General features: G+C 40.7%; 1 protein-coding gene across 1 annotated transcript; it reads right to left on the bottom strand.

Annotated features, from left to right (window-relative positions):
• Nucleotides 1-2,293: 2,293 nt before the first annotated feature.
• Nucleotides 2,294-15,072, bottom strand: EFCAB9 (EF-hand calcium binding domain 9). Its single transcript, XM_007171358.2, has 5 exons — nt 14,597-15,072; nt 7,110-7,278; nt 4,164-4,312; nt 3,200-3,376; nt 2,294-2,438 (listed from the first exon to the last, which is right to left on the bottom strand). Exons 2-5 carry the CDS (start codon nt 7,243-7,245, stop codon nt 2,331-2,333), a joined length of 570 nt encoding a protein of 189 aa, XP_007171420.1. The 5' UTR covers nt 7,246-7,278; nt 14,597-15,072; the 3' UTR covers nt 2,294-2,330.
• Nucleotides 15,073-15,093: the final 21 nt, after the last annotated feature.

Genomic DNA, 15,093 nt, shown 5'->3' with positions numbered 1-15,093 from the left:
GCTGCTGCTGCTACTAGTCAGGGGATCCCAATGTGAGAACCACCATTCTAGTGTATGTGAGTATATTTACCCGCCCTACCCTGTTTTTTCCATAAATATGCTGTTCTATACATTTGATTTTTCTCTAAAATGGTTAATCTTAGAGATTGTTCCATATATGTTGAGCTAGATCTGCTTCATTCCTCTTACAGGTGCAGTAGTATTCCATTGTCTGGAGTACCGCAGGTCAGTCTGGCTGTTTCTAGTCTTTTGGTACTATAAACCATGCTACTGTGAAATGTCCTTTTCTATAGCTACATCTTTACATCTATGTACATTGCTATATCAAACAGTATATACATTTAGGGAGTGGATGCTGAATTGCCCTCCAAATAGATTTTTACCAATTTAATACTATAGCAATATGACCGCTCTTATTTTCCTATACCCTGACCAACTTTTTTTTTTTTTATAAATTTATTTATTTATTTTTGGCTGCATTGGGTCTTCGTTGCTGCCCACGGGCTTTCTCTAGTTGTGGTGAGCGGGGGCTACTCTTAGTGGCGGCGTTCAGGCTGCTCATTGCGGTGGCTTCCCTTGTTGTGGAGCACCAGCTCTAGGCGTGCAGGCCCAGCTGTTGTGGCACTCAGGCTCAGTAGTTGTGGCTCATGGGCTCCAGAGCACAGGCTCAGTAGTTGTGGCACACGGGCTTAGTTGCTCTGCGGCGTGTGGGATCCTCCTGGACCAGGGCTCGAACCCGTGCCCTCTGCATTGGCAGGCGGACTCTTAACCACTGTGCCACCAGGGAAGTCCCTGACCAACTTACTGATCTTTGACAGTCTAGGTGGAAACCTGTGTCATGTGGTTTTACTTTGTGTTATGGGATCTTAGTTCCCCAACCAGGGATTGAACCCGTGCCCTCAGCAGCAAAAGCACGGAGTCCTAACCACTGGACCGCCAGGGGATTCCCGCTAGCTCCATTTAGTTTTTGTAGTACCGTTGTGGGGAAGACAAAAGTTCTGGCTGCTAAGCATTACTCATAAGTGTGTTATCGAAATCTCATGACTATTAGAGTAAATATAGAGAATGTTCATAGTAATTAACATGATTTCAGTTATTATGTGTGACTTATGAATGACAGTCTTAGGCAGTATTCTTGTCTGTTTCACATTGACAAAGTGATTTTTGATTATTAAGTACTCTGGAACTCACAGAATGCCTTACGGTCAGTTATATTGCATATATTGTTTCCTTAAGAAATTCTTGGTTTATAGTAAATGAGCTGTATTTCTTTAATCACCAAACATGTCCCTCAGAAATCTATGGTAGAAGGAGATGTGGTAATTAGCATTAGGTAGAAGGGGTTTCTGAGCCAGTGAAATGCCAGCTTAAAACTTAAACAGAATCTGCTAAGACTGAAGTGAGTTACTCAAATCACTTGTTCTCAGCACAAGCGTCTCATTGACCTTGAATTTGAACTCTGGTCCTGCCACTAGTGAGTCATTAAGAACCTTGGGTAAGGTTCTTAATCTTGACACCTCAATTTCCTCATCTGTAAATTGAGGATAACACTTAATTCGCAGGGTTAGGGGATAAATAAAGTCATGCGTCTAAAGCCCCTGCCTGATCCATTGCAAGCACTTACTCAGTGGTAGTTATCATTAACATCACAGTAGTCAGGGAGGATTCACAAATCCCATGCTAAAGACACTTAAAAATTATTCAAGGCATTAATTATACAAAAAAATAGAATTATACAAGGGCATGTAATAATTATTTTACCCTAATAGATTTGGTATAGTTGCTTAAGCACTTAACACATCAAAGAGTAATTTAAATTCTAGGAAGAACACAGTCCCCATATCCTTGGAAGTCAGTTTCCCTTATGGTTGGAGGCGCTTCGCCATTTGCCAATTTGAAGTTTGTTTTAGCCTAAGGAGTGGGAGGATTAGAATTCTGAAAGTATTGGACCACTAGTGACAAATGTTAGGAAAGCATCACCTTCCAACTGCTTGGCTCCAGTAAGAGTTGGTAATTATTTGGATACACAGGGACCTAATGGGCAGAGTTGATCTGAAAAGCAGCAGCAGAGTTGGGACATGTCAACAAAGAGAAAGTTTTTACTTCACATTACATAATTGTGAGTCATTTGTGAGGTCTAAAGGTTATTAAAGTTAAGAATATGCTGATTGAGGAGTGCTTATCTGAACCCCGCATGTGTAAAAATCAATTTAAAGGTATCTACTTTGATGTTCTAAATTTATTTTTAGAGATGTCAACAATTGTAATTACTTTCAAAATCATTTATTCCAAGAAGACTCTCTCTTTGGCTCACATTAACTTGTGACACTTTATTTTTGGGCAGAGCTTTCTTTCTCCTCTTTCACTGCCTTCTGACTCTCCTGGTATTTGTCCATGGAGAAGATAGTAAACAGCTTAAATTCCTTGTAATTAAGACGCTTGTGTTGGGGGGCAAAAAGAAAAGTTATTTCAGGAAGGCTTTGATACTTTGTTTCAGATGACAGCAGGATTGTAATCATTTCTCATTTAAAACCTTGGAAACTTTATTAAAGAGGCCCAGTAATTAGGACATAATTATAGTCTAATTGTAGTCTAGGAGCCAGGAACAGAGAGTCTATTGTAGACTCTAAAGGCACCAAGGGTCACTTTCTTACTTCTGCTACTTCAAGTCCAGACTCCCTCAGGCTGCCATCTGAGCTTCTTCAGAGTATGAGCCATCTTTTTAAACTGTAAACCTTAGTTAGCTCTCATGTGCTTGTCAACATGGACTTCCTCTTTAAATAGGCAGGATCCACTGTCTTCTCCACAGTTGTTTTCTCTTGGGATTTAGCTCATGTGTTCCCATCTAAGAATTTCTTCCTTTCTGCTTATTAAAATCTATAAACCCTTCCCCTAAGACCAACTTCTGCCATATTAATGTATTTCCTTCTTTCAACTGAACTTCCAAACAAAATTTCCTTCTCCAAACTTATATCATTTTATATCCACATTCTATGACGTAGCACTTAGTTATTCAGTCCTCTGTCTTTCACAGGCCTATATATCTCTTTAGTTTTTTATGATCCCAGAGCCATGACACGCTCCAGTAGGTTTTTTCCCACCCTCTTCCTCCCCCCGTCTCCACTGTAGGTAGCAGGACATGGTCCTCTACCTTTGGACAGAGGGGCTGCCGGGCCACACTTTAGCGATCTGCACTTACACAGTCACCTGTGATGTCAAAGTCATGGTACAGGTCTCTGAGTTGCTGTTTTTTAATATTGAAGAGAAAGTTGTACATGTGGAAGTTGGATGGGCCAATTTTCAGCTCCCCATCCAGGTCAAGCAGCTCAAAAACAGGCCGGGAATGGCGGAAAATAAATTGCTCTTCCAAATGGTTCTGCTTTGGGAGAAATATGTAAATATGTTGTTGGTGCTACTTTCTAAACTTGCGACATCAAGACTCATATATTCACTAATCCATTTCCTAGACAGCTAAAAGCAAAAGGCAGAATCATAGCAGCTCAGGGCTGAAAGGGTTCTATGGTCGACGTATCAGATCCTGCTTCAGCCATCTGCGTTCAAGGGGGACTTAACGCCACCTGTAGTGATTGGTTCTGCTAGACAGAACTCTAGTCACTAGAATGTATTTCCTTATGTTCAGTGAAAATCTACTTAGAAAATTGTGGCACTGGCAGTAAAATGCTGACACAAGGTGCCTTTCCTCAAGGAGTGGGAAAGAGGTAAATACACACTAGGAGTGTGCACCAGGTAAGGTGGGAACCCAAAGAAGAGTGTGTCTTGTCTTTATCATCCATCCCCTTCAGAAAGTTCTCTGAGAAAAGGGATCACTGCGGAAGAGAGGCAGTTAGGATTACTGGGGATTATTTTAAGACCCACCAGCTACAAGGGGCAGGGAAGGGCATGCCAAGGAGGGATGTGACAGGATGAGATTCGTTCTTTATAAAGGCAATGTGGGAGGGAGGCTGGATAACCTTTGGAAACTCCTAGGTTATAGATGGGCCATTTACGAACCCAAAGTAGTTCTCCCCCCATTTTTTTTTCTTCCTGGTTCAAGTGAGAGGAAAAATTCTGATGCACTCTTAATTCGGTGCTACCTTTAGCAAAATGGTGGCAGCAGCCAAGCTGGGCCCCCTCTGCTCCACAGAGCCTGACTCGTTACTTGCCTCCTGTGCCAGCAGTATGCAAACCAGCATGTAGAACTGGTCAAAACCAATCTCGCCCACAGCATTCCAGTCCAGCATGTTAAACACGATTGTGATCTGGTTCCGTTTCAGGTCAGTCACGTGATGAAGGAAGTGGTAGAATAGCACATCTGTTGGTAAGGAGATGAGATGGATTATTCTGAAACGGTTCCAAAATGTCAAACATCTGGGAACCACATAAATGGTTGTCATGTTGGAAGCTTGTTGACCTGGCCATAGTAACGATAATATTTTGTTTCCAGCTTTGCCACTATACCTTCCACAATTTCTCAAACCTCAATTGCCCTTGAGCTGTGTGGAAAAGCACTGTACCTGGACTTGTGGAGAAGGAGATAGTGGATAGGGCTTGGTTCCTGAGCCCAGCTTACACGCTCGACAGAGCAGACAGATGTGTATACGTAACCAATAAAAGTCTCAAGGTGCTCCTGGTACATAGAAGGAAGAGTTTAATTCTCACTGGGGACCTATGACACATTCTTGGAAAAGCTGACATTTCACCTGGGCCTTTCACTTGAGAGAGTTAAAACAAGAGAAATTTAAAAATCATTCCTCTTCCGTAAAAGTATCACTTTTCCTCATGCTTACATAAAGCAAATGCATTCGGTGATGGGGGAAAGGAGCTATCACTGAGCACCTTAGACGCTGGGCGCTTTAAGTGCCACATGTCACTGAACCCTGAACCCTACACAGCCTTTTACAATAAGCCTCAGGTAGTAACTAATCTCAGGGCTTCTTGAGCTATAATAGGCATACCAATCACTTGAGGATCTTGTAAAAACACCAATTCTGATTAGGAACTCTGGCATGGGACTGAGTCTGCATTCTTAACAAGCTCCCAAGTGATGCAGCAGCTGCTGGTCAATGGACCACACTTTGAGTGGCAGAGCTGGGATTCAGATGTGGTCCGTCTGACTCCACAGCCTTGCTCTTTCCACAGTGAAGCCATATCTTTTGCACATTAGTTAATGCATATACAGTCATACACAATCAGAGAAAAAAATACTGTAATTTAAAGGACATGGAAGGTTTTTGCCTGAAATTCCACTCACTAATCATCTGTCTCAGGGAGTGTTAGATGGAAGAAACAAACATGGTGATAAGTTTACACAGTGATATATGGCTGTACAGGTTGTATGTACAAATCACCCAGGGGATTTCAGGGATTTTCAAGTGTAACTTTGTCTACATGTGATTTCTCCTTGCCCATTGATTACAGAGACTACCTCCTGCACAAGACATGGCTCCACTAAATCCGTAAAGCACATCTGTGTGGTTTGGAGTCCTGGCTGAAGCTGGCTAAGTGCACAGTGAAACCAGTCGTCACAATGTCATGATCTGGGGGTTTCTGATGGCCTCTTGATGTTCCTTCCCCACGTCCCACCAGGTATGAGTCCAACCAGGTACGAGCATTTGGGAACAACACACCATGTGTAAACACCGTGATGTTTGCTCCTTGAGAAATGTTTTATTGTGAGACTTAGTAGTTACTTAACAAATACTGTGTTTCAATCAGCTGGCTCTGGCCCACTCAAGTCTCCAAGGCTTTAAGTCACTACCTCCCTGGAAGGCAAAACTCAAGGCTATGCCTTCACTCTTTCAGGTCACCATCCAGTCCCTTGGTGACCAGAAGACACAAGTATGACTTTATCTCTTGGGTATTGCATCACCAGGGAGTGATTTAGTTACCAGGGAGATCAGACTCTGCTCAGCAAAGGCTGGTGAGACTAAGAGTGTGGGCTTTGGGTTTTGGTCCCAGATCTTCTGTTTACATCTAGGCGTCCTAGAGTTGCTTTATCTAGGACTGGGTTATTGTGAAGATTTGGTAACATACTGTGTGTAAACTGGAGGCATGAAAGATGAGAAAATGAAAGTATCTTTTTATTATAAAGATTGAATGAATTCTTTAAAATATCTTTATGGAAGAAACTCCTTATTGATAAATGACATCTCTCTCAGGTCACAATGAGTAGGGACACCTTATTTATACCCAGTCCTAAAAACAAAACAAAACAAACAAACGAAAAAAACCTAGGGGACTTCCCTGGTGGTCCAGTGGTTAAGAATCCGCCTTCCGATGCAGGGGACACAGGTTCGATCCCTGGTCTGGGAACTAAGATCCCACATGCTGTGGGGCAACTAAGCCCGTGCACCACAACTACTGAGCCTGTGCGCCACAACTAGAGAGAAGCCCACATGCCGCAATGAAGAGCCTACGCGCGGCAACGAAAGTGCCCGCGTGCCACAACTAAGACCCGATGCAGCCAAAAATATATATAAATAAATAAATATTTTAAAAAACCCTAAAGTGTTTTAATTGGTCTTCTATTAGTTTGTGCACTCAAAGGCAGGGTCGAGATCATCAGCACTTTCTGGTCACTCACAAGTACCAAGAATTAGAAGGGATCTTGCAGATCATCTGATTCAAACCTCCCATTCGCTAGATGAGAAGTCTTGCTAAGGGAGTCTTGAGGGTTAATGCCTGAGTGGGGCTCAGTCCCCAGGAATAATTGTAATAATAAGGAACACTTATTAAACCCTTACAGTGTGCCAGGCACCATGCTAAGCATTTTCCATGCATTATCTCATTTATCTTTTTTTTTTCCAACTGTGAGATGGACTCCATTATTAGAAGCCTCACTTACAGATGAGGAAAATGAGACTTAAAAGAGGATGATGTTGTTCTCCAAATCACCCAGGAATAATGGGTGGAGGACCTAACCCCAAAGCCTGCAGTTTTATCCTCCTCACAGAACTGCCTTCAAGTCTCTGTTAGCAATTTTTCTCTGTGCTTCATTTAGAAGATATAATGTATACATTAATGAAATAGTTTGTGGTTCTGTAAATTTTCCTGCACATTCGTTAAAAACCAGGTAATGACCCAGAGGAAGCATTTCTGAAAGTACTAACCATTCAAGGTTTTCTTGCGGTGCACATCAAGAAGGTGAAAATACTGCACCAAAGCCTTCACATTTCTCACGGATAATAAGCAATATAGTTTATCCAGATAGAGGTACCACAGAAACGATCCTTGCTTCAGTTTCATTATGGTGCCCTTTAAGCCGAAGACTCTGGCAACCTGAAGTAGAAGAGAGAATTCTGCCTCAGAATTAGAATGTTGGATAGAGAGAAGCTCTGGTAGTAAAGGTCTTCCTACGTCAAAGCATCATAGGAAACAGTCAATAAAAAAACTAAAATTGTGGGAATTCCCTGGCGGTCCAGTGGTTAGGACTCAGTGCTTTCACTGCCGTGGCCCGGGTTCAAGCCCTGGTTGTAAATAAGATCCCACAAGCCACTCGGAGCAGCCAAAAAAAAAAATGGTTGAGAATTTTCCAAAACCATTGAAAGACACCCACCCACAGACTGTGCTCATCATCATTATCAAGGTGAACAGTTACATAACTACATGTTACATAGTAACATCTTACACTGTTCTAAGTGTATTAATATATTAACTCATTTAGTCTGAAGATTAATCATACAATCCTATGAGGAAGAGATTATTATACCTATTTTACAGATTAAGAAACAGGCTCAAGTTACAATCTATTATGTATAAAATAAATAAACAACAAGGATATATTGTACAGCGAATATAGCCTATATATATATATATATATGTTTTTTGGCCATGCCCCATTGCACGAGGGATCTTAGTTCCTGGACCAGGGATTGAACCCGCACCCTTGGCAGTGAAAACGCAAAGTCCTAACCACGGGACCGCCAGGGAATTCCCTAGCCAATATTTTATAATGACTATAAATAGATTATAACCTTTAAAAATTGTGAACCACTATGTTGTACACCTGTAACTTGTATAATATTGTACATGAATTGTATCAATAAAAATTAAAAAAAAAAGGCTCAGAAAAGTTAAGTAATTTTCCTTAAGTCACTAAGCTAATTAATAGTGAAGTCAGCATGTGAACCTAGTCTGGCAATAATCACTGCTTTTTAATAGCTATGCTATATTACCTCTCAAAAGACTGAAGTCCTAAGTAGTTGAGATAAGAAGAAATACATATATGTACACATCAGAGTGAAACTGCATTATACCAAAGACAAAGATTTTAAAGGCAATCAGAGAAGAAAGATTATCTTCAAAGGACTGATGATTAAACTTAACAATCAACTTCTTCACAACATCGAAACCAAAACATAATGTAATACTATTTCACTGTGTAAAAACAATCATAGCCAAGCTAAAATTATACACTCAGTAAAATCATCTTTCAAGACTGAAGGGAAGTTCCTTAAAGTTAAACATGAGATTACCATATAACCTAGCATTTCCACTCCTAGATATATATCCAAAAGAACTGAAAACAAGTATTCAAACAGATACTTGTACAAAATGTTTATAGCAGCACTATTCATAATAGGCAAAAGGTGGAAACAACCCAAATGTCCATCAACTGATGAATGGACAAATGAAATGGTAGCACATCCATTCAGTGAAATACTTAGCCATGAAAGGGAATGATACATGTTACAGTGTAGATCAACCTTATAGTAAGTGAAAGAAGCCAGACACAGAAGGTCACATATTGTATAATTCCATTTATATTAAATATCCAGAAGAGGCAAAGCCATGGAGACAGAAAGCAGATCAGTCATTGCCAGGGGCTGGGGGCTGGGGGAGTGGGTGATGGGAAGTGACTGCTTACTGGATACAAAGATTCCCACTGGGGTGATGAAAATGTTTCAAACTGGACAGAGGTGATGGTTGAACAACACTGTCAATGTATTAAATGCCACTGAATTGTACACTTTAAAATAGGTAATTTTATATTATGTGAATTCCACCTTCACTTAAAAGAATGAGGAAAATCAAACCTGAATTTGATCGATTTATAGAAAATATAAATCAGGGAAATAGGACAGCAGAGGTCCATGTTAAATGACACTATGGGGACACAACCAACAAAACCCAGACTGTGGAAAGCTCTAAAAGAAAATGACTCCACTTCTTCGATAAACATTTACAAGAAAAGAAAAAGAGATGGAAGAGGGATCTATAGATTAATAGTTAAATTTCTTTCAAATCACATCAACCAATTACAGTGTATGGACTTATGAGGATCCTAATTCATATAGATTGTATACGTAAAAACCCACAAAAACAAACAACTTACCAAAAAGCATGATATGATGGAGAACTATGAACACTGATTGGATGTAATATTAGGAATGACAGTGGATGTGGTGGTGGTTTAAAAAGATAAAATGGTAAGATGTCTGGAATTTGCTTCAAAATAATCCAGGCCCGTGGGTGTTGGTATACATATAACAGGATTGTTCAAACATGAACTGACTGATGGGTGTACAGGAGTACTAGCTTATACTATTTTTTCTACTTTGAATATGTTTGAAATTTTCTATAGTGAAAAGAAAAAAAAAATTAGGATGAGATAAAGCTGTATTCAGGCAAAAACAAACAACCAACCAAACAACTAAGAATGATCACCAACGGACCCTCCCAAGAGAAATTCTAAAGGATCAACTTACGGTAGTCAGAGAATGATCACAGAGAGAAAATCCAAGATATCAGAAGGAATAGAGAGCAACAAAGTAGTAAAAATACATGGGTCAGTGCAAGTAAACAACCATGGGGTAAAATAATAACAATGTCATAGGGAGTTTAAAATGATAAAATTTAAATGCAATACAATTATGACAGAAGGAGGTAACTAACAAAATAAATCCATACACACAAAAACAGAAAATTAACAGCCATAAGTGAATTCTTCAGGCACAGAAAAATAATTCCATACGGAAACACAGAAATTCAGGAAGGAATGAAGAGTACCAGAAATTGAAAATATGTGAGTAAATCTAAATGAATATTGACTGTATAAAACACTAAAAATAATGTCACATGAAGAAGCAAGCTGTGGTGCCCTCAGAACTCACCAGGAGCTACGTAGGGGAAGGGAGAAAAAATGGTGTAATATTTAACTGCATTTTCCCAGCGTATTAGGGCGAGTACTGCTAACTTCTGTAACAAACAATTCCCACAATGTCAGAACTCTCTTTTCCAGTGCCGTAGTAGCAGTAACATTCAGGATGATGGTGTTCTGAGGGTGCCACAGTGTACACAGAGTAGAAATATAATGGTGTACGCGTGACACTTACTTAATGTTATAAACCAATGTCACACCAATAAAAAATAAATTTAAAAAATAGATGATGGTTCCTCATCAGTCTTGAGTTCCTCAGTGACTACACGAAAAGACAGAGGATCTTTCCATGTCCTGGGGGTGAGAACCGTGGATTTTATCTGGACCTTGAGAGTGAGGGGTTCCCCTCTCCCAGCAGCAGAAAGCTATTGCTTTGAAGAATTTTGCTTTTGCTACTTCTGAGGAAGTAGATGAGACCTTATACTCATCCCCCGGCAGGCACCAACCACCCCTTCACTCCTGCATCAGCAAGAACTGGCAGTCTCCAGTCTGCTGCCCTGCCCCCAGTTTTTCTCACAGGCTCCCATTGGCGACCCATGGGAAGGAGTTTGCCAGTGTGTGTGATCGCCCCTTGTGTCTGGGAACTCCAGCTATTCCACACTGACATGGTATCCCAAACTTTGCCTCTAATGATCTGCTCAAACTGTAGTTGCTTTCTTCACCACTTGTACGGTGGCTGCCATTTTCAGCCATGTTCTGCCAAAGGTCCAGTGGTTGGTGTGCCCTCTCTCTCCTTGCAGGGGCTTGTTCTTTCTTAGAATTCACTTTCCTTGGTTGCCTTGTGACCTCAGTTCTTTGATATGCTCAAGAACAGTTATAGTTTTGTAGATCATCCATCTTTTTTTCTCACTAAGATAGATGCTACATTCTTTGTAGCTTTCTATACAGTAAGAAACCATCTTTGTTGTGTTAAGCTACCAAGATGTTGAGGGTTTTATTGCAGCATAACAGCCTGCTCAAATGGATACAGTGGTTTTTATCTGCATTTCCCCGATGACTAATGAAGTTGAGCATGTTTACATGTGCATATTTGCCATCTGTATTTTGTTTCAAGACAGAGGCACAGATGTTGATGTAAGGATAGACATTTCCTGTCTTAGATCTAGAAAGACTTCTCCAAGGAGCCATAGTATCATTTTATGGAAAATTGTATTTGGAGACCACAATCTAGGCTCTGCTTAGCTTTTTGGTCCATGAGCCTATTGGCTTTCTGTTTGGTCTCGTGACCTCTTTCCCTAAGCTCTGTAGTTTAGGATTTGGCAAATGTCTTGAGGGCAAAAGCCTAGAGTAAGATAGCACTACATAGTCACTGGAATGGCTAGAGTTTTTAAAAACTGATGTTTTAGTGTGATTGGAGCAACATCACTTGTGGGAATGTAAAGTGATAGAACCACTTTGTAAAATACTTGGACAGCCTCTTAAAAAGTTAACCATATACTTAGTGTATGAACCAGCAATTGCACTCCTAGGTGCATCTAGGAAAATGAAAATATATATCTGTACGAAGCCTTGTAAACAAATGTTCGTAGTAGCTTTATTCATGATAACAAGACTGGCAACTCAAATGTCCATCAACAGCTGAATGGATAAACAAATTGTGGTATATCCATACACTACTCAGCAATTAGAAAGAACGAACCACAAATACATACAACAGCATGATGAATCTCAAAAATATTATGCTGAGTGAAAAGGAGCCAGGCTTAAAAGAGCACTACTGTATGATTCCATTTATATGGTTAACTAGGAAAGATATTTCCAATATATGGTGACAGGAAACAGATTAGTGGTTGCCTGGGGTGAGGCGTGTGAATGGGGACTGACTTATGAAGAAGCATACCTTGGGAATGTTACTTAGCCTCTCTAGAGGGAGATAAAATATTTGCTTTCCAGGAATGCAAGAATGTTTCAATAAATGAAATTTACCATGTCTATAGGCTAGATGAGAAAACTCGTATGATTAATCATATGATAAATGCAGAAAAAACATTTGATAAAGTTCTACAGCTATGAGAAAAACTTATTAGCAAATTAGGTATAGCAGGGAACTTTGTGTGAAGATCTTTTGCCACAATCTTTGGTAAACATCATACTTAAAGGAGAAACTTTAAACCCTTTCCCATTAAATACTGGACCAAGACAAGAATTCCTATTTTCACTGTTACTGTTTAACATAAAGCTAAAGATTCTAGCAAATGCTATAGGAAAGTAGAAGAAATAAGAAGTGTAAGGATTATTACAGCAGAAGCTGTACAAAGACCCGTGACATCTCTCAATTTACAGGTGTCCTCTTGGCCCTCTAGCAGGGCAGGCTAGAAGTGCTGCCCTAGGGAGCAGCCCTTGGCCAAGGACAGATGAGGTTTAGAGGAAAATTCCCCAGTGTCCTTGACTGTCAGATAGGCTGAGTCTGAAGTGTGTTGCATCCTGATCCCCAGAATTCCCCAGTGGGATTAAGCCCCAGTTGGCCACAGCAGTAATCATATACAAAGTACACCCTTTACTGGCTTCAAGTGTCTCCTGTCTTAGCTTCCCACTCTCTACTGGTGCCTCCTGGCATCACCTCCCAAATAAACTATTTGCATTCAGATTCTTATCTTTGGGGAAATCTAGCCTAAGAATACAGTCAAATGCTTTTTCTGTGACTATCAAGAGTATACGATTTTCTTCTTTACTTTGTCAATCCAGTGTCTTACTTTAATGGTTTTTATTCCTAGATAGAACCATTCTTTTATTCCTGGATAAACCTTTCTTAGTCATGATGTTTTTATTAGCCTCTGGTTTCATCTTGCTCGTATTTCCCCCCACCCCCCATCTATTTCCTAAGTGAAATTAGTCTACAATTTTCTTTTACTATTCCTACCTAATTGTAGTAAAGCTCATCTCATAAAAATGAGTCTGTTTCCTTTTTTTCTATCTTCCTAAAGTATTTATATAAAGGGAGAGATTATTTGTAAAACCACATAACCTGATGTCTTTCAGTGGGGGCTGACTTTAGATTTTTGATTCATTTCTTTATTGGTTATTAGCTTATTTAGGCTTTTTATTTCTTATTGAAATTATGTGTCTTTTATATATCATATCATATATTTATATATCATTTGTTTATATCATTTATATTTTCTTCTACATGGTTACCCATGTCACATTAAAATGTATTCACATAAAATTGTTTAAAATATTATGATATCAAAATCTCTACTGTACCTAATATTCTGTCTCTTTTTTCATTTTCATTGTCTTGGAGAATATTTTTCTTTCTGCAACTCTTTTTTTTATCTTTTTGACCAGCCTTGTCTATTAGTTATCTCAGAGATATAGCTTTTGTTGAACCTCTGTTTGATTTCTTACAACTGTACTTGAGTATAATTTACATATCATAAGATTCAGCCATTTCAAGTATACAATTCAGTGATTTTTAGTAAACTTGCCAAGTTATTATATCATCACCATAATCCAGTTTTAGAACATTTTCATCACCCCAATAAGACTCCTCATGTCCATTTCAGCCTAGTCCTTGGCAACCATTAATCTGCTTTCTGTCCCCATGGATTTGCCTTTTCTAGCCATTTCATACAAATGGAATCATATAACATGTGCTCTTTTGTGTCTGGCTTCTTTCACTTATAACATTTTTGAGTGAAGCTCTCCATTTTTGTTTCTCATTTCATTTTTTCTGGAGCTATCGCAGAGCCAGTCTCACAGAGTCCTGTGTGGCCTGGCCCGGCTTGGGGATGAACTGTCCCAGCCCCCCTAGACTGACCTGTGGTCAGAGCCCCCACCTCCCAGTGGGAAAGCCTCCCCCATTGTCCCCCCACCCCCCTTCACAGTGTTGGTCAAATGGACTGAAACTAATGAAAGACCGGCCTTCCAGCTTGTTCTGGGAGGTTTAAACTTGGGCTTACTTGGTGACAGCCCAGTCTTGTGCTGCATTTCTTTCTTTTAGTGATAAAGACCCTCTACGATTGCAACCACTCATTAAGTTGTGGGGACATTTCAAAGTGCTGGGCAACCTTTACTCAGGGCATCCTTTGTACAGACCACCACCAGTACCCTAGGCTTCTGCATTTGGCTTTCCAAATTTAGAACTATACTTGGTGTTTGCATGCTGCTCAGGAAGGGGTGAAAACACCTCAACATGGACCTTCTCCGCAGGGACGTGGTCTATTGGAGTGTGACATTCCCCGAGACTCGATTTGCTTATGTGGGAGAGTTACCATAATAAGCTTTACAGGTTGCCCACCTGCCCACCCCTCAGCACTCGCTGTTTGGAATCCACTTAGATTTAGATACAAATGTTAACTGTCCTAGAGACAGTTAACAGTGGCAGGTAGAAAACGGACAGGATCGAGGATGATGGTGGTCAAAGAAAACTTCAATTCTATGTATAATGAGCTTATTTTTAAAAATTGGAAAATTAAGAATAAGGACGTTTATTACCTAATATGCAGATATATCTGAAGATCCAGCAGGAAGCATGTGATAAGTAAGTCCCCAAGGAGCGCTCTCACTTCGCCCTGTAATCCTGGCCGGTTGGTGGATCTCGGTGGGGCAGAGCCCCTGGGAAGCAGGAGGCGAGCCGGGGAGCCTGGGTCTTCAGGGACTGACCGCCGCCGCAAGGGCGCAGCATTTCCCGCGCTAGGAGGCAGCACCACGCCGAGCAATCCGCACCGGATCCGCCAGCAGGATGTGCAGCCCGGGGCTAGTGCCCTCGCCCGCCGGGCGCTCCCACCTTAAAAGTGGGCGCGAGCAGAGCAGCCGCGCGGGGCAGTTACGGGGCGGATTCAATGATTAATGCCGGTTCGCCTTTTTGGTCTTTGGACAGCAATCAGTGGGCGCTCGCGAATAACCAATCTGCTTCCCCTTTCGCTCCCGCAGAAATTTTGGGAGCCACGAGACACGGTGGGCCTCCCAGACCCGGTATGGTCCAGCCGTAG

The sequence above is a fragment of the Balaenoptera acutorostrata genome, chromosome 2 (assembly GCF_949987535.1).
Source record: "Balaenoptera acutorostrata chromosome 2, mBalAcu1.1, whole genome shotgun sequence".
Taxonomy (NCBI): domain Eukaryota; kingdom Metazoa; phylum Chordata; class Mammalia; order Artiodactyla; family Balaenopteridae; genus Balaenoptera; species Balaenoptera acutorostrata.
Note: the sequence above shows the minus strand (reverse complement) of the source record. Positions and strands in the feature narration are given on the sequence as shown.

Excerpts from the sequence above, each read along its gene's own strand:
- EFCAB9 (XM_007171358.2), bottom strand. The coding sequence starts at position 7,245 with ATGAAACTGAAGCAAGGATCGTTTCTGTGGTACCTCTATCTGGATAAA. Across the intron at positions 3,377-4,163 it reads GCATACTGCTGGCACAGGAG|AACCATTTGGAAGAGCAATT; the intron begins GCAAGTAACGAG and ends CTCCCAAAGCAG. Across the intron at positions 2,439-3,199 it reads TTGACATCACAGGTGACTGT|CGTCTTAATTACAAGGAATT; the intron begins GTAAGTGCAGAT and ends CCCCAACACAAG.